At 41.8% G+C, this 25,909-nt stretch overlaps 1 protein-coding gene across 1 annotated transcript in view; it reads right to left on the bottom strand.

Annotated features, from left to right (window-relative positions):
* Positions 1–7,017: 7,017 nt before the first annotated feature.
* DENND3 (DENN domain containing 3) overlaps positions 7,018–25,909 on the bottom strand; it is a 129,814-nt gene continuing 110,922 nt past the window's right edge. Inside the window, exons 18-23 of the mRNA XM_073632302.1 lie at positions 20,579–20,712; positions 18,481–18,641; positions 14,066–14,196; positions 11,160–11,278; positions 10,936–11,073; positions 7,018–8,438 (exon numbers count right to left, since the gene is read on the bottom strand). Of these exons, the coding sequence (XP_073488403.1) occupies positions 8,238–8,438; positions 10,936–11,073; positions 11,160–11,278; positions 14,066–14,196; positions 18,481–18,641; positions 20,579–20,712 (884 nt within the window). The 3' untranslated portion in view covers positions 7,018–8,237. The remainder of the gene's footprint in view (positions 8,439–10,935; positions 11,074–11,159; positions 11,279–14,065; positions 14,197–18,480; positions 18,642–20,578; positions 20,713–25,909) is intronic.

The following is a 25,909-nucleotide window of genomic DNA, read 5'->3' as shown; positions in this document are numbered from 1 at the left end:
AGATTGTGTTCTTTGGCCTCAGGTTTCTCTATTAACACCTCACTCTGGGCACCAGAAAAAAAATACCTTTTGCCATGAGCCCTCCCCACATTGCAAGGGTTAGACACCGAAAAGTGGTTGTAAACCTCAGACATAAAATATGAAGAAAGCATATCCCCTCTATAGTGTGTACTTGTCCCAATCCAGAGCACTAAGTGTCATTCCTGTCCGCTGCCTTGTTCCTCCGCTATCTGCATGAATCACTTCCGACTAGCTTTCCTGACACCAAGAGAAAAATGGTGACAGGGGAGGGAGTTCCAGAACACAGCCTGTGATTGACAGCCTCAGCTCTGTTTCTGTGTGAAAAGGGGGAGGAGGGGGGTGTTCCTTCCCTTCAATCAGCTCTTAGAGCTCTCTCCACTGATCTCTGCAAAGTGTAGCTTCAGCTCTATGCCCCCTGTTTTTCCTGACAGCTCAGACAAGCTTTATAAATTCTGGACTTTGAACAACTGTAGAGAGGAGAAGACTGCAGATAAACAGGTACAGCTTACACTCACCGGCAACTTTATTAGGTACACCTGTTCAATTGCTTGATAACACAAATTGCTAATTTTGTACGTGCATCTTAGCCAAAACAATATACGGACATATGGGAAATGATTTTCTACACACACACACCTACACAGGTTGGACTGGATTGACTGTTGTCTTTATTCAACCTCACCAATTATGTAATCAGCCAATCACATGGTAGCAACTCAATGCATTTAGGAATCTAGATGTGGTAAAGACAAATTGCTGAAGTTCAAACTGAGCATCAGAATGGGGAAGAAAGGGGATTTAAGTTACTTTGAACGTGGCATGGGTTGTTGGTGGCAGACGGGCCGGTCTGAGTATTTCTGGGATTTTCACACACAAATATCTCTCGGGTTTACAGAGAATGGTCTGAAAAAGAGAAAATATCCAGTGAGCGACAGTTGTGTGGAGGAAAATGCCTTGTTGATGTCAGAGGAGAATGGGCAGACTGGTTCCAGATGACAGAAAGGCAACAGTAACTCAAATAACCACTCGTTACCTCCAAGGTATGCAGAATACCATCTCTGAATGCACAACCCATCCAACCTTGAAGCAGATGGGCTACAGCAGCAGAAGACCACACCGGGTGCCACGCCTGTCGGCCAAGAACAGGAAACTGAGGCTACAATTCACACAGATCACCAAAATTGGACAATAGAAGATTGGAAAAACATTGCCTGGTCTGATGAGTCTCAATTTCATATATACTTTGTTACATAGTAGGTGAGGTTGAAAAAAGATACAAGTCCATCATGCGGCCGGACCAGAGTCTTGTAGAGCGGGAGAATTATTGTTTTATCTCTGGAGTTGATCCCCTTTTTAATACATGTCAATATATTGTTTGTTTTGTTAGCAGCAGCTTGGCATTGCATGCCCATGCTGAGCCTATCATCTACTAGGACCCCCAGGTCCTTTTCCATCCTAGATTCCCCCAGAGGTTCTCCCCCCAGTGTATAGATTGAATTCATATTTTTGCCACCCAAATGCATTATTTTACATTTATTTCTACATTGAACCTCATTTGCCATGTAGTCGCCCACCCCATTAATTTGTTCAGATCTTTTTGCAAGGTTTCCACATCCTGCGGAGAAGTTATTGCCCTGCTTAGCTTAGTATCGTCTGCAAATACAGAGATTGAACTGTTTATCCCATCCTCCAGGTCGTTTATGAACAAATTAAACAGGATTGGTCCCAGCACAGAACCCTGGGGGACCCCTCTACCCACCCCTGACCATTCTGAGTGCTCCCCATTTATCACCACCACCCTCTGAACTCGCCCTTGTAGCCAGTTTTCAATCCATGTACTCACCCTATGGTCCATGCCAACGGACCTTATTTTGTACAGTAAACGTTTATGGGGAACGTGTCAAATGTTTTTGCAAAATCCAGATACACCACGTCTACGAGCCTTCCTTTATCTAGATGGCAACTCACCTCCTCATAGAAGGTTAATAGATTGGTTTGGCAAGAACGATTCTTCATGAATCCATGTTGATTACGACTAATGATACCGTTGTCATTACTAAAATCTTGCATATAGTCCCTTATCATCCCTTCCAAGAGTTTACATACTATTGATGTTAGGCTAACTGGTCTGTAATTCCCAGGGATGTATTTTGGGCCCTTTTTGAATATTGGTGCTACATTGGCTTTTCTCCAATCTGCTGGTACCATTCCAGTCAGTAAAAATGTTGTTTCGGCACCCTCCTCCACATTTACTGGGGATGCCCACTAATTGACCCCTTCTGGAAAGCGGTCCAGCAGTTGCTGACCAATCTTCTAGGTATACCAATCCCTATAACCCCCAAATTTTTCCTATTAGGCTTATCCCCATTAAAAATTTCCAAAACCAACAAAAAACTAGTACGCCACATCCTTACGGCTGCACGCTGTCTTATCGCATTAAACTGGAAGAAGAGGTCTTCCCCTACTCCTGAGGCCCTATACGCTAGAATCAAAGATGTGGAGTTGATGGAGAAGATGACGGCCAGGATGCAGGACAGGTTGGAGGCTCATGACAAGGTTTGCGAGCTGTGGCACTTTCGAGAGTAAAATGAGCTTCTACGGTGACCTTTCCCCTATTCTTTTCTATTTCTTTCTTTTTCCTTCTGATTATCTCTGTTACTTTTATTTTTTTTTTCTTATAAGTTGATATATGTTACCATGTGATATTAATATGCATATATAAGTACTTCAGACAGGTACCCACAACTGTCTTAGAATACATTAAAAGAAGTATTGCTTGAAAAATTAATATATATCATGATTTGTATTTGCTCACTACCCTTCTTTATGTACTGTAAAAGCTGATAATAAAATAAATGTTATTTGAAAAAAAAAAAAAATTGTTTCTTGTCTGGTCATTAACCTAGGCTTATGACATCATGCACAGCTCTCTCTCTCACTCTCATGAGAGTTTGCCATGAAGGGAGGGGGGGGTGAGTCATAAGAGGGCCAATGAGAGCTGCAGATCTGGAGGTGTGCCTCTGTGGGCCAGTGTAAATCCAGGAAGTGAACAGGCAGCAGCTTCAGCTGCCCACAGTTAAAATGGCTGCAGCCAGACTCAGTGGAGGGAGATTTCTGCAGCATATTTGGCAAGTATAAAATCATAGTATATATATATATATATATATATATATATATATATATATATATATATATATATATATATATATATATATATATATAAAATAATATGCAAAGTGGTTGGAGGGAAGCTTCAGAATGGAAAATATGTTTTTATTACAGGTTATGTGAGCAGACTGCAGGACTGCAGTTCCTCTTTAACAATCCCGTTACAGGCCCCTGTAGTGTACACATACACTGATCAGCCATAACATTATGACCACTGACAGGCAAAGTGAATAACAAGCATAATATCGTTACAATGGCATCTGAAAGGGGGTGGGATATGTTAGGCAGCAAGTGAACATCTTGTCCCTGAAGTTGATTTGTTGAAAGCAAAAAAAATGAATAAATAAATAAAAGGGGCAAGTGTAAGGATTTGAGGGACTTTGACAAGAGCCAACTAATAATGACTAGAAAACTATGTCAGATCATCTCCAAAACTGCGCCCCAGTACCGACCAAAAGAGGTCCAAGGAAGGAAAAAACTGTAAATCAGGGACATTTTCATGGACAGCAAAGGCTGGTCTGTGTAGTCTGATCCAACAGAAGAGCTACTGGAGCTCAAATTGTGGAAAAAGTGAATGCTGGTTCTGATAGAAAGGTGTCAGAATACACAGAGCATCGCAGTTTGTTGTGTATGGGAATGGGTAGCTGCAGTCCGGTCAGGGTGCCCCATTTTCAAATTTCCGAATTTTTGAATTTCCCAAATTTCGAATTTCCGAATTTGAAATTTCTGAATTTTCAAATTTCCGAATTTTTGAATTTCGAATTTTCGGAATTCGAAAATGCGGAAATTCAGAAATGTGAAAATCTGAAAAAAAGAAAGAAACTCAGTAAAATTCGAGATAATAATTAATAATAAATAACTATTAAATTATAGGTATTGGAATTTCCTTTCAAATTTGGCTGTTTGTGAACATAATGAATACAAATTTATCAGAAGTTACGAATTATCCGAAATAACGAATGCCGCATCTAAACAAATGGAATAAAACAAATAATAATAAATACTACTAATAAAAAGGTTTTATTATTATTATTAAGTATTATTATTAGATCGTTACGTTCCATTTGTTTAGATACGGCATTCGTTATTTCAGATAATTCGTTCAAATATATTCACTAACAGCCAAATTTGAAAGGAAATTCCAATAATTTAATCTTTATTATTAGTTATTATTTCAGATTTTTGGGTTTTTGAATTTTCAGATTTTCATTCTTTTGAATGTTCAGATTTTTATTCTTATTTTTGTATTTTCAAATTTCCAACATTCTTGAATTTTGGAATTTTCCAATTTCCGAACCTCAGAATTTTCCAATTTCTGAATTTCTAATTTCCGAAATTCGAAATTCAGAAATTCAAAATTCGGAAATTAACGAATTTGTCAAAATTCGTTAAAAAACAAATTTGGAACTAAACGATTTGCACATGTCTAGTGTCCTGGTCTGATGGATCACGTTCTCTTTTACATCATGTGGGTGGCCGGGTACCAGTCACTTACCTAGAGAGGTGAGACAAGTGACTGACAGGTGTGAAGTGTAACAATATAATATTAAGAGATACTGATGAGTAAAACACACATCCATGGCCATAATATAAACACAAAGCAATCTCCAAAGAGTGTTTTTAAATATATATATTTAATATTAAGTATGACGTAACAGGATCTGAATAAACAAATATGTATGATACACGTGTGTACACACCTTAGAACACAAATAAATCCCCTATACATGTCACTTACACAACTATATATATTATATATTTTGCTATAATACAGAGAATCATTTTATAGGAAAATATACATTTATAGAAATACTACACAAATATAGCAGCATGTAAAGTAAGATTTACCACCAGGTTGTGTTCTCTATAGGATGCGTTGTAAACTTCAATAATTCCAAACTAAAGCATTTCGTATTCTTCTTCTCTGCTGGTTGATGAATTCCTCCAGAAAATGAACATTTAAATCTAAAGCATATGCGCACCTATATCTCATCTCTCTTAACACATCCAGGCAAATCAATCAAATGTGCAAATGTAACTTTTTTTCCTTTGGTCGGCTGTCCCCGGAGAGCTCTAATAGAAGCATCAAAGATTCTACCGATTCTGATTATCTGATAAAATGCATCTCTTCGAACGCAGGGCGGCTCCTTGCCCCATGAGGTGCACGTCCTCACATGCATTACAACCACCTTAAGCATTTGACACTTCCAGGAGGTTGGATGTGTCCCCCCCATCTCATGCTCTGGTTCCATCCTGTGACCCCCAACTGGGTCCAGGCCAATGCATAGGTAGAATAGGCACCCACCTTGGAGCGCTTCAGCAGGAGGGAGGTGCAAAAAGGGCAGGACCTGCGACCTATGCTAAGTCCTTTCCAGTTCATGGCAGGAGACAGTAATGACAGAGATCAGAGGATGGAGCACAGCGGGGAGCACATCCATCCAACACCCCGAAAGTGAAGAACGACAAGTTTGATGGAGGTTGCAGCACAAAAACAGGGTAACTTTTTTTTTAACATTATTTCATTATTTGCATTAAAGTTGAACTCCAGGCAAATATAAATAAAATAACACAGATAAATGCAAATATTGTGTGTATATATGTATATATATATATATGTATATATATATATGTATATATATATATATATATATATATATATATATATATATATATATATATATATATCTCTAGATAGATAGATATCTATATATATATATATATACACAAATACAGATCTCTCTCTCTCTCTCTTTATATAGAGAGAGAGAGAGAGAGAGAGAGAGAGAGAGAGAGAGATTATATATATAATCTCTCTCTCTCTCTATATATTTTGTATATATATATATATATTCTATATCTAGATAGATAGAGTGTTAACGTGCAAAAGCTTTGTGGGTACCTGGATTTGACTTGGTATCGGCCTCTTGCATTCCCTGTACAGCAAAGCTTAGATTTGGAGTGTGAGAAGCAGCATGCTGATAGCAGGAGGTAGCAGAGTGACAGAGAGATGAGGTAATCAGATTACGGCTTCTCCTTTCACTGTCCAATCATAGGCTGGGGGGGGGGGGGGGAGACGAAGACCTGTAATTGTTAATTAATTGCAGTAGAAAAAAATCTGGTCTTCTACCCTGCCATCGGGACTGTGCTGTGTGCTCTGAGCTGTGTAAATCTCAAGACTGGACGAACAAAAATACAAATCCTTTGGCAAGTAAAAAAAAAAATCTCACATTAAGGCTACTTTCAGACTGGGGCGGGCGTGGGCAGTAAAGCGGCACTATATTTAGCGCCCCTTTACTGGCGCTATTCGGCCGCTAGCAGGGCGGTTTTAACCCCCGCTAGTGGCCAAAAAAGGGTTAAAACTGTGCTTTGCCGGAGGTTTTGCGGCGCTGCCCCATTGTTTTCAATGGGAAGGGGCGCTTTAGGTGTGGTGAATACACTGCCCCTATAGCGCTGCAAAGATGCGGCTTGCAGGACTTTGACCGTCCTGCAAGTGCACCCCTCCAGTGTGAAATCCCTCTGGCTTTCACACTGGAGAGGCGCTTTACAGGCGCCATCTTTAGCGCTGTAGCGCCTGTAAAGCGCCTCAGTGTAAAAGTAGCCTTATGGGGAGAGATTTACTAAAACTGGAGCACTCAGAATCTGGGCCTGCCATGCATGTTAGTCAATCAGCTTCTAACTTTGATTTGTTCAGTTAAGCTTTGACCAGAATTATCTGGAAGCTGATTGGTTTCTACACTCCAGTTTTAGTAAACCTCATTTTATATATATATATATCTACATACACACACACACATATATTTATACATACATATATATATATATATTTATATATATATATATATATATATATATATATATATATATATATATATATATATATATATATATATATATATTCTTTGTGTATTTAGTGGTTGGTTTGTCTGGAGTTCAGCTTTTTCTTCTTAGATCTGGGTTGGCCATATGCATATATGTATCAGTGCGGTGGTGGGCTGTGACGCCAGGCTGCCACATATATGCATACAGCCAGAATTGCTGTTTTGTGCTGGGAGTGCGCTCCCGATCACATGATCACCATGTCAGCCAATCACAGTGATCACAGGGGCCTGTGTTAACTCTTAAAGGGCCAGCTCCCATTGGTTGGAAGAGGTTAAAAAAAACAAAAAAAAACTTTGTGTTGAATTAATACATTTCAAACGTCTACAAGTTATACAAAGGCACTGAGAGTTGAACAATGTATTTTCCACACTGGCTTAGTGACCTCAATAGATAACAAAACAAAGATCCATCAATTACCACGATGGGAGTTTTTTTTTTTTTTACAAAAACGGCCTGAAATGCCGATCTTTGCACAGTTTAGTGTATTTTAAATTATATATTTGTATTTTTATACCTATAACTAAAATATATCACATGTAAAGTCTTTACACAAATACTAGGGACAAAGAAAAAAACCTGGAATCAGACTTCATCCCTCTAAGAGTTCATCTAGGACCGAATTCTCCCAGCATCCTCTTCTCCATTGAAAGGCATTTCAGGCAAGCACACCTTACGACAAACTTAGGAGTGTTTAAAGAAGCCCTACAGCAGGTAAACTGCACTCTGTTCCCTGCTTAGATAACTGCCAATCTCCTGCAGCTGGACAATGTAGAGAAAAATAAGTGGAATGAGATAAGTCTATGTTTAATAAATAGCACTTTGGCCTACAAAGTTTGAGTTAGCATCTTTTCCAGGATTAACGGGATCTGCAGTCATGCTCCATTAGATCTGGAGTTACTGCGCAGGGTACAACACCTGTAAAATTCCACCAATCGGACATCGAGAATTCTCCTCGGATCTTCAACAGAATAAGAACTTCCTCGTTTTCCCCTTCCAAAGTACGAGCCTGTTCTCCAATACTGAACCATAATCTGAAGATCCCAATTCCAGAGACCGAAATCTGAAGACACCTGCTTGTCGGCAGACACAGATCATACGGCTCCACCGTACTCTGCCATCTATCCCTGACTGGAGTGTGTACACCAAGGAAGACTTGGACGTCCATTGGCTCATTCTACTTTCCATATGGCCACTTTGCCGTCCTCGTCTCCCGAGCCGCTTAGCACATAGCGGTCCTCTGCAGAGCACAGGGATTTTACAATGTCCGTGTGTGCCACCAGCTCCTTCTCCACACTCTTCTTCTCTGTGTCAATGACGTAGATCTTCCCTCTGGTCTTACCCTGGGAGAGTCCCTGGCTGCCAACCCAGATCTAAAAAGAACAAACACAGCTGAGTGAACAGACGCCATAAATATCAAGTCAACATACAGAGGGGTAAGGCAGGAATAGGTGTCAGATGTGTGCTATTGACAGTGTCCCTACTGGGAAGATTGACCCTCACTTCCTGCCCAGTATCAGAGAGCAGTAAGTGATAGGGAAATGTTCCAATGAGGGGACAAACAAATACTTTTTTTTAATTTGGGAATACAACTGTTTTGCCAACTGTGTCTATCTACCCTTGTAACTGCCAAGACTTCCAGAACTCCTATTCTAAGAATCCCTGCTAGGACTCCCACTGGTACCTCTCAGAATTCTGCCCAGACTCCCAATGATACTCCTACAATCCAGCCAGGAATTACCAATGGTACCCACTGAATCATGCCAGGACTTCCAATGGTACTGACAGAATCCTGCCAGGACTTCCAATGGTACTGGCAGAATCCTGCCAGGACTTCCAATGTTACTCGTACAATCCTGCCTGGACTTCCATTGGTACTTGTACAATCCTGCCTGGACTTCCAATGGTACTTGTACAATCCTGCCTGGACTTCCAATGGTACTTGTACAATCCTGCCTGGACTTCCAATGGTACTCGTAACAATCCTGCCTGGACTTCCAATGGTACTCGTAATAATCCTGCCTGGACTTCCAATGGTACTCGTAACAATCCTGCCTGGACTTCCAATGCTTCTCATATAATCCTGCCAGGAGTTCCAATGGTACTCGTAACAATCCTGCCTGGACTTCCAATGCTACTCGTACAATCCTGCCAGGAGTTTCAATGGTACAGGCAAAATCCCTGTCAAGACTTCCAATGGTACTCGTACAATCCTGCCTGGACTTCCAATGGTACTCACATAATCCCTAACAGGACTTCCAATGGTACCCCCAGAATGCCTGCCAGAAATTCCAATGGTACAGGCAGAATCCCTGCCAAGACTCCCAAGGCTATTTGCCAAATCAAGCTAGACCTTCCAATGGTTCTTACAAAATCCCTGCCCGCACTTCAAGAGTTCTCCAAAATAATGCTGGGTGTGTCCCCCGACCAAAAGAGTATTTGGGGTTCAGCCTTTGCAATGTTTGGTGCTGTGTCTTATCACTAGCTTTCCTTTGTGTTTGTTGCTGACCCAGATTGACCAGACTGCTCTCTTGCCTGCCCACAACCTCAGCCTGGACCTGACTACTCTCTTGCCTGCTAATGACTTCTTCTGAGACCTGACTACTCTTCTGCCTAGCATTTTGTGTACAGTCTCCGCATCGTAGCCATTCTTTACCCCCCCTTAGTGGGGCAATCCAGAGGGCCACAACCTGGTGACACAGCTTGCAGCAAAGAAAACTGGGATCACTAGAGTTTTTGGTCCATCTCCACCATAAGGAGCTCTGGTGAAGACCAACTGTGAACTGTGAAGACCACATAAACTCTGTGCCACGAGTGAGCCTGTCTCCTGCTAATGAGACACCATAACAGTCTGGTGACTAGAGGCGAGTGAACTTCTGAAAAGTTCAATCAGTGGTTTGCTCAAACTTTCTAAAAATTCACAAACCTATGAAAATTCCACATTTCTGAACCACTAAGGAAGTCAATGTAGATCTGAACTGGGCTCCTAACATCATGCAATGATACACAATTGTGAAGAATGGTTTGGGAAGCTCCTGGCAGCCTGATGAGATGATGGGGCAAAAAACTGCCTAAACCACTTTGTTTAAAAAGATTCCACCAGGGAGACGAAAGACAGAAGGGGGACCTGGTGGGACCTGCAGTCAAGCTAAGGGTGGTCAGGCAATAACAGAAGAAGATATTAGGCCGGCCATAGACGGAGTAAATTTCTTTCTTGCACCCACAAGGCCATTATGTTTTCCTGGCGGGGGAAGCCGTCCTTGCTGAGGAGAACACAGGGATTACCGATATCGGCTAGATCAGCTGCTAGTGACAATGGCAAGTAAAATCCGGCAGGCTGGTTGTACCCAAGTTGATCGATCAACTTGGGTACATTCAGCCTTCCCATAAATGGTTTGAATCTCGGCCGGTCCGATTTGAACTGTCTATGGCAGACTTAAGGCAGAAACCACCTTTGGAGCATCTTTTGGTCCCTTTCTTCAGGAAGCCTTTTAGAAATCCAAACCACTAAATACAATATAACACTAATATTCAGGTATCCAAATGTATGAAATCTAGAGCGCATTAACATCATTTGAAATGGCAAAGTATGAAAATTGGCCTACAGCACCCCCTGCTGGACAGACATAAAAAAAACAAAATAGGCTATACATTATAATTGATATCATTTTTTAACTTTTTTTTTGTCCTGAACATAAAAAAATGTGTACAAAACCAATCTACATTGGATTTTCTAGTATAGAAAAAAAAAAGTTTTTCCTTGGTTCATAACAGCTCCATTTTCTTTACGCACTCACTATCATGTTGTGATCATCTTGGAAATAAACCCCCCCCCCAAAAAAAGTTGGGATGATCCCGATGGCCTCTTACCTGCTGCTTGACCTTCAGCAAACACGTGACCAGCCAGCAGTCCTGCAGTACAATCCTGTGCGGGGCTGTGGAGAAATCTTTCGTGTCAAACACACAGATCTCACCGGCCCGTCTACTCGCCGCCCACAGCTGGGACTTCTAAAAACAGAGCAAGCAAAAGCAGTTAGCAACAGCCAATCGGCACACTGCGCAACGGTTTACCGCCCGGCACACTGCCCCCGTACCTCCGAGAAGAACTGGATGGAGGAAAGCTCCGGGCTGTTCCTGCGTATATTCTCTGTGATCTCCATCTTCTTGCACGGCTGCCCGTTTTTCCTCGTTACGATGATCGAATCTTTGGTACCTTCAGAATGGCGGAAACAAAAGAGAGATTATTATTGGGGGGATTTATGAAAACTCTAAAAGCAGTTGTTGCTTGTAGTGACCAGCCTGCAGACCGTGTAGGTGCATAATGCCTACACATCGTGCCACGGGGAGTATTTCTGCAACAGGGAAGGCCAGGTGTTGCGTACAGCAGCACCTGAATGCAGAAAGTCCGCGTTCATACATGGAATACATGAAGGGAAAAAAACCTTGAGCCCTTAGAACCACTTTAAAACTCTCCGATCATACTGGAGTATGTTTAACCATAGGTCTGAGTTAGTAGGGGGGAATGTCAGACCTCTGCAGAGAGACTACTGCTTCAACATATAGAGAAAGAATACTTCTCCACAGCATGCTGGCATGGGACAGGCTGTTCTACTCAGGCTCTGGCTGCTTTTTAAACAAAAACTGGAAGTGTTTGTTCACGCCAGTCTGCAGTGCTTTACTATGAGGGCTGGTGTCCGTTGGGTACCAAAGGTTGGGGGAAGACGGTACTGACAAAACAACTCTGGGTGTCTGGTTTAGAACCTAATCTGCATATTAGTGGTTTTCCACCATCAGACAATGCAACAAAATTCATAGGCGACCTCCATCTCCGGGTTCCACATTCAACTCTTCATGCTATAGGAGGTGGAGACAACACCCCAATGTCTTTGGGATTGCTGAAATGAGCTTTTAAAAGAAATCTCTGGCTATAGGACATGTTACTTTCTCTATTATATATTATGGATAAACAAATCAAATGATTATTAAAATGTAAAATATTCCTTTTCCTTCTGCGTAGAATAAAATTCCCCCCTGAAGAAGACCACAGTTAGAAGGGTTGAAACGCGTAGGGGTTTTATGTGGAAGATTATATACAATTTTTTGCAGTAAAATGCAATTTTAGCAAGATTTCATACAATATGTAGTTCCATCTTGATCGTTTTGTCATTTTCATGTGAATGCCAGAGCTAATTTTTTTACAACTCTCATGTAATTGTGAAATTGCTTTTTGATACAATAAAGAATTTTAATTAATGACCTTTGAATAATTTCTTGGCTGCTAAAAAACCCCATGAGGGAATTTTTCCATTATATAATATTCCGGGGTGTGCAGCACTACTAGCTCACACATATGTGTTTTTCTATTCCACATTCAATTTTTTTTTTTTTTATTCAAAAACACCTAATACATACTTTTTATCCTGCAGTCTTCAGGCCAGTCTAACAATATCACAAGACCTTCCTCCTGGACCAAGCAGCATATACATAATGACATATGAGTGCCGCTCAGTCCAGGAGCAGTGTGATCTGTGTGATGAGGCCACCCCAGAGGGTGGGACTATAACAGCCTTGGCTCAGATGAGGTGGTCTGAATGATGCTGGCGTTCCGTCAGATTAGGCAACCTGTCAGATTTCGTAACGGAAGTGACGTTCCGTCGCCGCCATCTTGGTACACCCCGCACTCTGCCACACTAAGCCTACAGTCTGAAGTCACCAAGCGGACATCTTTTTACACTCACCGAAATCTTGCATTTCGCACTTATTTTTACCAATATGAGCTTCTAGCGTCAAATGCAGTATTTAGAAGTCCGTGACACTGTTTTGATGCTGAATTTCTAGAGCCTGACGATCTCACACGTTTAATAATCTGACAGAAGACCGCTACTTTTAAAATTAAACATCAGAACAGTGTCACTGACTTCTAAATACTGTATTTCATGATATAAGCTCAGTTTACTGGTAAAAATAAGTGTGAAATGCAAGATTTCGGTGGGTGTAAAAAGATGTCTGCTTGGCGACTTCAGACTGTAGGCTTACTGTGGCTGAGTGCGGGGTGTACCAAGATGGCCGTAATGGAACGTCACTTCTGTTACACGATTTTCACAGGTCGCCTAATCTGACAGTTTCGTCAGATTAGGCGACCCCTTAGAGTATGTGCCGGAAGTGACGTTCCGTCGCCGCCATCTTGCTACACCCCGCACTCTTCCACAGTAAGGATACACCGATAAGGGGGCAAGCGGACATTTTATTACACCCACCAGAGTTTTGCATTGAACACTTATTGTTAACAGTAAACTCAGCCCACAAGGTGAAATACAGTATATATAAATCCGACCAACTGTTTAGATGTTGAAAAGCAGCGGCAAACCTGCCGATCTCACAGGTTTGCTAATCTGACAGAACAGCGCTGCTTTTAGAAATCAACGTGTAAACAGTCTGATGGCTTTCCAAATCTTGTATTTCACCATATATGCTCAGTTTACTGTTAAAAAAAAAACCTGTGAAATGTAAAACTCCGGTGGGTGTAACAAGATGTCCACTTGCCACCTTCTCTGTGTATCCTTACTGTGGAGGAGTGCTGGGTGTAGCAAGATGGTGGCGAGGGAACGTCACTTCTGTTTTCTGACGGGTTGCCAAATCTGATGAAACACCGGCATTCAGCCTGGAAGGCTGGCGCCATCTAGTGGCCTGTGTGGGGATTGCTCTAGGCTGAAATTTAGTATTGAAGCAAAATCTGCTTTTCTTTTTTTTTATTTCAATAGGTGCAATACAGCAGACCTAAAGAACACAAACTAGACTTTAAAACATGTTATTTGGAATTCTAAACGGCTCTTGCCATACTATAACTATTGATAATAACTTGGTTCTGGTGTGACTACTTCATTATCAGTATTTGAAAATGAGTTTGTTTGTGTTTTCTATGCAAATGCAGGAAGGTTATAAGAGCAGTCCATAGGATATGAGGTTTGGGTGGTATATAAGGCTGGGGGGGGCGACTTACAATACATCAGCAGGTCATTGTACAGCATCATAGACGTGATTTCATATTTCAGCTGGAACTTATGATTGACCTTCAGGGTGTTCACATCCCAGGCAAAGACATTTCCATCCGCACTGCAGGAGTACGCCAACCTGCGCCCAAACACAGAACAAAAGATGTCAGACACCATTGAAGTGGGGGGGAGGGGGTGTCTGTGATCAAATCCAAATATCTTACATATACATAACACAAGATGCTAAAGGAGTGTGAATTCAGGATAACACTAGGGCCGAAACAACCAATCGATTAATCAACAACGAATCGATTATGAAATTAATCGATAACTATTTTCATAATCGATCAGCCAGTAACATAATGGGGGTTATAAAAACTAAAATGAGCCCTTTATAGTACAAAAAGAGCAAATAATCGCTACTGTAAATATTACTTTCACAGTTCTACAGTAAACAAAGATGAACCCCTTACAGTAGTGATTTGCTCTTTTTGTATAAAGGGTTAATTTTAGTTTTTTTTTAACCCCATTATTTTACTAAACGTATGTGTTTTTTGGTGCTTTTTGCAGAAACACACTACAGTTGATTTAACATGGTTTCCTATTGGACACGTTCACATGTAATGTGTTTTTGCAGCAATTTGTGTTTTTTTTTTTATCTGCCCAACAACAAATTGGCCAAATAAAAAAAAAAAAAAAAGCAAAAAAAAAAAAAAAAGCAAAAAACGCAAATCTCAGCAAGATCACGTTTGCAGAAATAAAAAACGCACAGCAAAAAGCACTGTAGAAACAGAGATCAAAAGCAAACTGCATAGGTTTGAACCGAGCCTTGCTGGCCATACGCATCGATTTTCAGATGAGAATATTCAGGCGAAAAATCTTTGTACATTTGCTGAAAGAATGTTGTTTGAAAATTTCACTTGTTTTTAACATTCTGTTTTAAAATGAATGTAATTTCTGAACGAAAACCACATCCACTGTCTGAAAATTCCTTTGACCAAGAAGTTTTCTATTATTTCCAAATTTTCCCGTCACTGTGGTTGAAAAGAAACGTCGATTTGACCCCACTAACGATTAGAAAATCGAACGAACGTTCTTAAAATTACATTTTTTTTTTTACATTGGTTTTTGTATGGCCACTTGGCCAGCATATAATATATTACAGTTCTGTTTGAAAATCTGCAAAACGGTCTTTAACTTTTTTTTTTTCCATCAAATAAAAAATTTAATCTGAGTCTGAAGTTAATTACCAGCTTCAACCTCTAATAGTATATACAGTATATCTCTCCTCTAATAGTATATACAGTATATATCCCCTCTAATAGTATATACAGTATATCTCTCCTCTAATAGTATATACAGTATATCTCTCCGCTAATAGTATATACAGTATATATCCCCTCTAATAGTATATACAGTATATATCCCCTCTAATAGTATATACAGAATATATCTCCTCTAATAGTATATACAGTATATATCTCCTCTATTATATACAGTATATCTCTCCTCTAATATTATATACAGTATATCTCTCCTCTAATATTATATACAGTATATCTCTCCTCTAATAGTATATACAGTATATATCTCCTCTAATATTATATACAGTATATCTCTCCTCTAATATTATATACAGTATATCTCTCCTCTAATAGTATATCTCTCCTCTAATAGTATATACTGTATATATCTCCTCTAATAGTATATCTCTCCTCTAATAGTATATACTGTATATATCTCCTCTAATAGTATATACAGTATATCTCTCCTCTAATAGTATATACAGTATATATCCCCTCTAATAGTATATACAGTATATATATATCTCCTCTAATAGTATATACAGTATATATCTCCTCTAATAGTATATACAGTATATATCTCCTCTAATAGTATATACAGTACATCTCTCCTCTAATAGTATATACTGTATATCTCTCCTCTAATAGTATATACTGTATATCTCTCCTCTAATAGTATATACAGTATATCTCTCCTCTAATAGTATATACAGTATATCTCTCCTCTAATAGTATATACTGTATATCTCTCCTCTAATAGTATATACAGTATATCTCTCCTCTAATAGTATATACAGTATATCTCTCCTCTAATAGTATATACAATATATCTCTCCTCTAATAGTATATACAGTATATCTCTCCTCTAATAGTATATACAGTATATCTCTCCTCTAATAGTATATACTGTATATATCTCTCCTATAATAGTATATACTGTATATATCTCCTCTAATAGTATATACAGTACATCTCTCCTCTAATAGTATATACAGTATATCTCTCCTCTAATAGTATATAAAGTATATCTCTCTTCTAATAGTATATACAGTATATATCTCTTCTAATAGTATATACAGTATCTCTCCTCTAATAGTATATACAGTATATCTCTCCAATAGTATATACAGTATATATCTTCAATAGTATATATACAGTATAGATCTCCTCTAATAGTATATACAGTATATCTCCTCTAGTAGTATATACAGTATATCTCCTCTAATAGTATATACAGTATATCTCTCCTATAGTACATTATTGGTTATTTATATTTACCACTGCATAGAGATATTTAAGAATAAATTGCCTTTTTTTTTTTTTTTTTTAAACTTTACATATTAACTAAATTATACACCACACTTTTAAGGTTATTAACCGATTAATCAAAACAATAATCGGCCAACTAATCGATTATGAAAATAATCGTTGGTTGCAGCCCTAGATAACACTGAAAATACCAACTGAAACGTCTACATACCATTATACTATCTTACATACTGCTAGCAAACAAACCTAAAAAAAATTCCCCCGGGTAGAAGGACACCAATCCCGCACATGTGCTAGCCAGTAAATCTTATTGATTGCATGGTGCTGTGCTATCAGCAAAGTGTAAACAATATGATTCCCGGACTAGAACGCATGCGCAGTATTGGCAGCGTGTCATCAATGGGAGGAGGTGGCGGCTTAGACAACAAGGAAGCGGCTGGATCACTAGATGCCCTTAGTGTAGATGGCAGCTTGGGACAGAAGAGCCACTCGGAAAGTGGACCAGAATGCAAGGTAATGGTAGTGAATATGTTTAACAATTAAGGTAAAAAAAATAAAAATAAAAAACTGTGTCCTGTTTAACTTGTACAGGATCGGGGTGATGTTCCTCTTTAATACAACAATAAGATCTTACAGAACAAAGAAATGCAACCAACTAGATGTTAGCATTAGAAGACCAGAATAGTCACATGATGAATTTGGACTGTTTTCTTTTGGTCATTAATTTTTTCTCCCCTATAATACACGTCTTGTAATCACACAAATGTAAATCATAGAAGCTTGAAAAGTGGTTGTACACCCTGTACACCCTGTACAACCACTTTTACCTACAGGTAAGCCTAGATTAAGGCTTACCTGTAGGTGCTTGAAATACCTCCACTGTTTAGGAGATATTTACAAAAAAGCCGACCGCCGATGAGTACAGCGCATGCGCACTTTAGAAAGTGCAGATCATGCCATTTCTAATAGAGGTCATGCCGTGACTGGCGGCTCCCATGCGCATGCGCAGAAGTGACGTCATGCGACTCCGGCCAGTCACAGAGCCGGAGTTTGTGGAAGAGGAGTTGAAGATGGACGCTCGCTGCTAGTGGGGACAGCAGTGACATCGCAGGCTTCGGTTTCAGGTAAGCGACACATAATAGGCTACTATGTGATGCATTGAAGCAAATTAGGCTTTACTTTTGCAGGGAAATAAAGAGGAAGTAAAACCCACCAAGGTTTACTTCCACTTTGACATGTATCTAAAGATACGTGTTATCTGTATATATACATGATATACATGATATTTGGATACGGATTGGAAGGGGTTCAAACCCCCTGTCAAAGTTTCTATTGTTGTCTGTATCCATTGGGGAGATTTCCCTTCACTTCCTGGACTGGAGATACAACAGGAAATAACATCAGGGAAATTTCCCTCTTTGATAGTTGTTACCTGAACAAGTGTCACCATTTGAAGAGTTCCCCCTACCTTTTTGCTCTGGTAACAATTGTAAAATTTTGTATCCCTTCACTTTCTGTCTCATTGGCAATGGTGACTTGGACAATGAATGGGTGCCCCTCTCCTGGCAAAAGAAAACCTGACGGAGGGTCTAACGCAGGGGTCTCAAACTGGTGGCCCTCCAGCTGTTGCAGAACTACAAATCCCAATTGCAAGGCTGACAGTTACAAGCATGACTCCCATAGGCAGAGGCATAATGGGACTTGTAGTTCAGCAACAGCTGGAGGGGCGCCAGTTTGAGACCCCTGGTCTAACCCTTCCACACTGTATGCTTTGGTTTCAGATCCATATTGAATAGTCTTCAATAACCTGAAGAGTTCCTTCTCTAGCTGTGTGGAGACCCAGTTCTTACCTCTTCTGAGTATCACCGATGTCAGTGACGATGTCTACTACCTCATCCCGGTGGTCACTTAGCTGCTTGTTACAGGACATACTGTGAATGTTGATGATGTAAATCATGGAATCACTCGATCCGATCCACACATGAGTCGAGTCCACTCCCACCATACACCTCTGGAAGGAGACACAGTGTTACATGTCTGACATGAAATAAAAATAAATAGATATATTTATATATGTAGCAAGGTCCCCGGCCTCCTTTGGTCTAATGAGAACCTCCAGGGGCCAGGGATAGCTGACATCCTTCTGTATATGGTGGGTTGCAAGGCATAGTGGGTGCAGTACAAGGTATACTGATTGGGCGCCAGACACTTCTTGAATGCAAAAGAGATTTTATTTCTCTCAACAGAACTTTGGGAGAGAGGATTAGGGCCAGGACACCCTTAGGAAATTGCAAGATTAATTGTCAAACTCCGAGACAAACTGAAGGACAGCCATGCAGGGAAAGGCATCCAGCGAGACACCACATCTGCATGTGTAGGAATGCTGTCTCCTATGGCAACAGTCTTTAACCGGTTCTAACACAAAGTGTAACAGTTCCTTCACTTCCACTACAATCACCTCTTGTAGTTCTTCAGCCCACTGGGCTCCCAGTCTCTCTCACTAGACTAGATGATTCACTGCCACTGAATCCCTTGAGCTCCTCCAATCTTTACTGTAGTATCTTCCTCAAGCGTCACCCCCCACCTCTCTGCTCGGTCCCTGGCTTGGCACTCAAGACACTCCTCAAGCTTCACCCCACTGGCCTGCTCGGTCCCTGGCTTGGCACTCAAGACACTCCTCAAGCTTCACCCCACTGGCCTGCTCGGTCCCTGGCTTGACACACAAGGCTGCTCTGCAAGCGTCACCTCCGCTGGTTGGGTCCCTGGCTTGATATCCACTGGAGTTTCCAGATTCCTCACCATTCCCCGGTTAATGAGAATACTGCTCTGGTACTTGCTTCAGTTACTCACTGTGGTCCCTGGTAATTAGGCGGATAGTCCCTTACTGGCGACAACTTCCCCTCTACCTCCGACCAAGACAGGTTCTCCGGCCGGCAGAACTTCTGGTTGGACTGCAAGCCGCAATCCCAACCCTGCGCTGCTCTCTTGCTTCTGGATAGGCCCTCAGACAGCCTAGCAGCCAGTTGTGCCCGGGATAGGCCCAAACTCTGGCCTAGCAACCCGGGCAGCACAACACACGTCCACCCAGACAGCCGCCCAGGTGGCACAGAACACCGGTCACCTGACGCCACCCAAATATATAGGTTCTCCCAGCAGGCCAAGGGATTCAAGAAAATCCTTGCCCATCGGCTGAGATACCCATAATCTGACCTTGCATTGCCCTTCTTGTATCTAATGCCACCAGGTACCCGGCCACCTAGCGGCAGAAGAGAAAAGTGCAGCAATGCCAGACTTAGGGAGAAATCAATTGATCCCTAACAGTTAGCCAAGGTAGTTACTCCGGGCAGATAAATTTAGGAGCAACTCTGCCTAAACTCCAGGGTGCTACATATATTATCTGAATTCAGGGGCAGATGATATGGGCACAAGCTCTTTGCATCTAAGGGCGACCATCTGTCCCTGACTTCAGGTGATCGCTCTCTGTGCAATTACTTCCTATAACTGGCCCTCATCCTACTTATCCAACTGCACATAAGGCATTACTTACAAATAATTCCTCCTCTCCTTTTGCTTTCTCGGTTGAGGTTCCCCAAGGGTCTGCTCTTAGACCTCTCCTATTCTCCATCTACACCTCCTCCCTGGGTCAGATAAAATCTCTTTTTTTTTTCCCCACAAGAAACAGATAAAATCTCTTTAAAGGAGCCCTGGATGGCAGTAAAAGGTGTTGGATGGACATACACTTTCATTGGAACATAATGGGTGGTTTTACCCATTCCCCTCTGTAAGGCAGTACAGCCTAGTGCCACTTACCTCTCCAAAAATGCCACTTACCTCTCTGTGCCTCTGGTCAGCATAGGTAGAGATACAAATCTGACCCTTCCCCCATCCATATCAAAAATAACAAAATTTGGCCTTTAGGTATGAAGACCTCCAGCCCAAGATGCTTACCAGTTTAGCCTTTCCCACTTTCAGGCAATGTTGCTGGATGGACCAGGAGGAGGCGTTAAAGACAACCACCTTCCCCTCCCCCGTGGCGCACCACAGCTTAGGGGAGTCGTCCCGCCCGGACTTGTCCAGCTGCCCTGCAGAGAGAGACCCGGGTCAGAGTAGCAGATGATTGGGGTGAAGAAGGTGACTTTTACATTAGTGTGTTCCAGTTCTGCAGGTCATTTGTGATCAAATACTGAGCCGGGACATCCCACCACAGCACAATATAATTGTTAGTAATTATCACCGCTTCACACTCTCAGAAAATGCTACAGCCAGCTAAAAACATCCAAAAACACCCAAGGTGACAGCCGAATATATAATATGGGTTTACTGCGCCTGTATGGGTCCCACAGTCTGTGCCGAGGCCCCTTTCACACTGGGGGGGTAGGGGGCGTCGGCGGTAAAACAGCGCTATTTTTAGCGCTCTTTTACCACAGTATTCGGCCGCTAGCGGTGTGGTTTTAACCCCCTGCTGGCGGCCGAAAAAGGGTTAAAACCCCTCGTATAGCGCGGCTATAGCCACGGTATTACCGCGGTATAGCCGCGCTGTTCCATTGATTTCAATGGGCAGGAGCGGTGAAGGAGCGGTGAATACACCGCTCCTTCCCCGCTCCAAAGATGTGGCTTGCAGGAGATTTTTTCTTCTCCTGCCAGCGCACCGCTTCAGTGTGAAAGCCCTCGGACTTTCACACTGAACAAACAGCGGAGGCTGTTTAGGGGCGGTTTGCAGGCGCTATTTTTAGCGCAATAACGCCTGCAAACCGCCCCAGTGTGAAAGGGGCCTTAGAACGGGGGTCTCCAAACTTTCTAAAGGGCCATTTTTTGTCCTTCAGGCTATAGGCGGGCCGGCGGGAGTAGAAAAATCCTAGGGCTTGGTGATCAGTGAAAGCGGATAAATTGACTGTCAGTGGTCAATAGAAGGAAGAATATTGCCCCATCAGTGGTATTGACATTGTGACATTGGTGTCAGTGGAAGGAATAGTGTCCCATCATTGTTGTTAGCAGAGGGAATGGTGCCCCATCATTGGTATCGGTGGGAGTAATAGTGCCCCATCATCGGTGTCAGTGGAAGGAATAGTCCCTCATCATTGGTGTCAGTGAGAGGAATAGTGCCCCATCATTGGTGTTTAGCAGAAGTAATAGTGCCCCATCATTGGTATCAGTGAGAGGAATAGTGCCCCATCATTGGTATCAGTGAGAGGAATAGTGCCCCATCATTGGTATCAGTGAGAGGAATAGTGCCCCATCATTGGTGTTAGCGGAAGGAATAGTGCCCCATCATCAGTGTCAGTGGAAGGAATAGTGCCCCATCATTGGTGTCTATAGAAGGAATAGTGCCCCATCATTGGTGTCAGTGGAAGGAATAGTGCCCCATCATTGGTGTCAGTGGAAGGAATAGTGCCTCATCACTGGTGTCAGTGGGAGGAATAGTGCCCCATCATTGGTGTTAGCGGAAGGAATAGTGCCCCATCATTGGTGTCAGTGGAAGGAATAGTGCCCCATCATCGGTGTCTGTAGAAGGAATAGTGCCCCATCATCGGTGGCAGCAGGAGGAATAGTCCCTCATCATTGGTGTCAGTGAGAGGGATAGTGCCCCATCATTGGTGTCAGTGGAAGGAATAGTGCCCCATCATTGGTGTCAGTGGAAGGAATAGTGCCCCATCATTGGTATCAGTGAGAGGGATAGTGCCCCATCATTGGTGTCAGTGGAAGGAATAGTGCCCCATCATTGGTGTCAGTGGAAGGAATAGTGCCCCATCATTGGTGTCAGTGGAAGGAATAGTGCCCCATCATTGGTGTCAGTGGAAGGAATAGTGCCCCATCATTGGTGTCAGTGGAAGGAATAGTACCCCATCATTGGTATCAGAGGGAGGAATAGTACCCCATCATTGGCGTCAGTGGAAGGAATAGTACCCCATCATTGGTGTCAGTGGAAGGAATAGTGCCCCATCATTGGTGTCAGTGGAAGGAATAATGCCCCATCATTGGTGTCAGTGGAAGGAATAGTGCCCCATCATTGGTGTCAGTGGAAGGAATAGTGCCCCATCATTGGTGTCAGTGGAAGGAATAGTGCCCCATCATTGGTGTCAGTGGAAGGAATAGTGCCCCATCATTGGTGTCAGTGGAAGGAATAGTGCCCCATCATTGGTGTCAGTGGAAGGAATAGTGCCCCATCATTGGTGTCAGTGGAAGGAATAGTGCCTCATCACTGGTGTCAGTGGAAGGAATAATGCCCCATCATTGGTGTCAGTGGAAGGAATAGTGCCCCATCATTGGTGTCAGTGGAAGGAATAGTGCCCCATCATTGGTGTCAGTGGAAGGAATAGTGCCTCATCACTGGTGTCAGTGGGAGGAATAGTGCCCCATCATTGGTGTTAGCGGAAGGAATAGTGCCCCATCATTGGTGTCAGTGGAAGGAATAGTGCCCCATCATTGGTGTCTGTAGAAGGAATTGTGCCCCATCATCGGTGGCAGCAGGAGGAATAGTCCCTCATCATTGGTGTCAGTGAGAGGAATGGTGCCCCAACATTGGTGTTAGCGTAAGGAATAGTGCCCCATCATTGGTATCAGTGAGAGGGATAGTGCCCCATCATTGGTGTCAGTGGAAGGAATAGTGCCCCATCATTGGTGTCAGTGGAAGGAATAGTGCCCCATCATTGGTGTCAGTGGAAGGAATAGTGCCCCATCATTGGTGTCAGTGGAAGGAATAGTGCCCCATCATTGGTGTCAGTGGAAGGAATAGTGCCCCATCATTGGTGTCAGTGGAAGGAATAGTACCCCATCATTGGTATCAGAGGGAGGAATAGTACCCCATCATTGGTGTCAGTGGAAGGAATAGTACCCCATCATTGGTGTCAGTGGAAGGAATAGTACCCCATCATTGGCGTCAGTGGAAGGAATAGTACCCCATCATTGGTGTCAGTGGAAGGAATAGTGCCCCATCATTGGTGTCAGTGGAAGGAATAATGCCCCATCATTGGTGTCAGTGGAAGGAATAGTGCCCCATCATTGGTGTCAGTGGAAGGAATAGTGCCCCATCATTGGTGTAAGTGGGAGGAATAGTGCCCCATCATTGGTGTCAGTGGAAGGAATAGTGCCCCATCATTGGTGTCAGTGGAAGGAATAGTGCCCCATCATTGGTGTCAGTGGAAGGAATAGTGCCCCATCATTGGTGTCAGTGGGAGGAATAGTGCCCCATCATTGGTGTCAGTGGAAGGAATAATGCCCCATCATTGGTGTCAGTGGAAGGAATAGTGCCCCATCATTGGTGTCAGTGGAAGGAATAGTGCTCCATCATTGGTGTCAGTGGAAGGAATAGTGCTCCATCATTGGTGTCAGTGGAAGGAATAGTGCCCCATCATTGGTGTCAGTGGAAGGAATAGTGCCCCATCATTGGTGTCAGTGGAAGGAATAGTCCTTCTCATTGGTGTTAGTAGAAGGAATCAATCACAGGAATAGGCCGGTGGAAGGCAGGCAAAGGGCCGCAATTTGGGGACCACTGAGACATAAAGACAACATCCCTCCACTGGACACTAGGGGGTGGCACCAGCGGTGGCTTTGGAAGCCGTGGCATGTCCATAATGATGCATCTGAGGGTCTGTGCAGAAGTGTTAGAGGGGGAAGCTCCAAGCCTCTCAATATACAAACTGTAATAACTGTTATCCGGTTTCCCTTTTGCAAAATTTTCCCATAATGCTCCTTATGTGGCCAGAGAAGCTGAAGGCGATGTAAGAGGAGTCAGAAGACTCTTTGTTGCTCAGGAGACAGAAAAATGTCGGTCTTTTTTAGTTTCTTTAGCAAAACATAAAAACCCCAGTGGTGATGAAATACCACCAAAAGAAAACTCTATTTGTGGGAAGAAAATGATAAAAGTTTCATTTGGGTACAGTGTAACATGACCGCGCAATTGTCATTCAAAGTGAGACAGCGCTGAAAGCTGAAAAACGGCCTGGGCAGGAAGGGGGTGAAAGTGTCTGGTATTGAAGTGGTTCAAGAGGAATGTTGCAGGGTCTGCATCCCTGTAGAAGTGATTAACCCTTCGGGAGTATCTCACCAAAAAGGACATTTTTCTTGAAGGGGATGCCTAAAATCTGACTTGTAACTTAGTGCAGACTTCTGGGAAAAACAGTGAGCCAATCACACAAGCAGGACATTACATTTCTGGGGGGCGTCCTGTACACCATCATTGTACAGAAGACCTCCAGGTCGCCATATTGCATTTTACAGAAAATCACAGCACTGGAGATTGAAAAGGAAAAGGAAAGGTCATTTTTAATAACGATCAATTGCAAGTATCACCTGTGTAGCAATTTTATATGCTATATAAATTTTTATTTGCTACATTTTTTTCCCTATAAACACAGAGTTACCCTTTAAGATATCCATTATTAAGCGAACACAAGGATAAGGCTTTCTGATTCAGTCATGTTCAAATCTTATTGGACTGAAATTGGGCTGCTGGTAACTGTCTAGTAACTGTCACTTTTTGTTTTTTAATACATAAAACGTATCCTGGTGTGTTGGCTTTGTAAACTGAACCCCAATGTATCAATAATGTACAAGCAGCAGAGAACATATTGGAGGTTCTCAGATCTGTACCTTTCAGCACTGATATGATCCCAGGAAAATCCGACTGCGCATATATGTATATATCTATATATATATATATATATATATATATATATATATCTCGATATATATATATATATATATATAGATATATATATATATATATATATATCTAGATATCTAGATATATATATCTAGATATCTAGATATATATATATATATATCTAGATATATATATATATATATATATATATATATATTTTTTTTTTTTTTTAATTTAAGTTTTTTAGATTTTTATATTTTTTTATATATATATATATATATAGAAAAAACACATGGAACGATGCTTGATGCCAAAAAGTGTCCTTTTACTGAAAAGTTAATCCATTAATTGTTTCAAAATACAAGCAAGCCACTGTACAGTTCCGAGCACAACTCGCTCTTCGTCAGGCTTTTCAGGCTGTGTGTGAAAGGCTAAACCACACTGTGTTCCTTTATCCACACCCAGTCTGATACACACCTGTGTCACATAATTAATTATCCTATACAAAACACCTAAAACCATTCCAAATTTAACCCTATTAAATAAACCTACTACCCTAAAACCATCCTAAATTCCCCAATAGGGGATAATCTACAAGATAGGTTCATCATATTACATCTCAAATATCCTCATCATATCACTTATGAACCAATTATATTATCTCATTTAATTAGCTC

Source organism: Aquarana catesbeiana, linkage group LG05 (genome assembly GCF_042186555.1).
Source record: "Aquarana catesbeiana isolate 2022-GZ linkage group LG05, ASM4218655v1, whole genome shotgun sequence".
NCBI lineage: Eukaryota > Metazoa > Chordata > Amphibia > Anura > Ranidae > Aquarana > Aquarana catesbeiana.
Note: the sequence above shows the minus strand (reverse complement) of the source record. Positions and strands in the feature narration are given on the sequence as shown.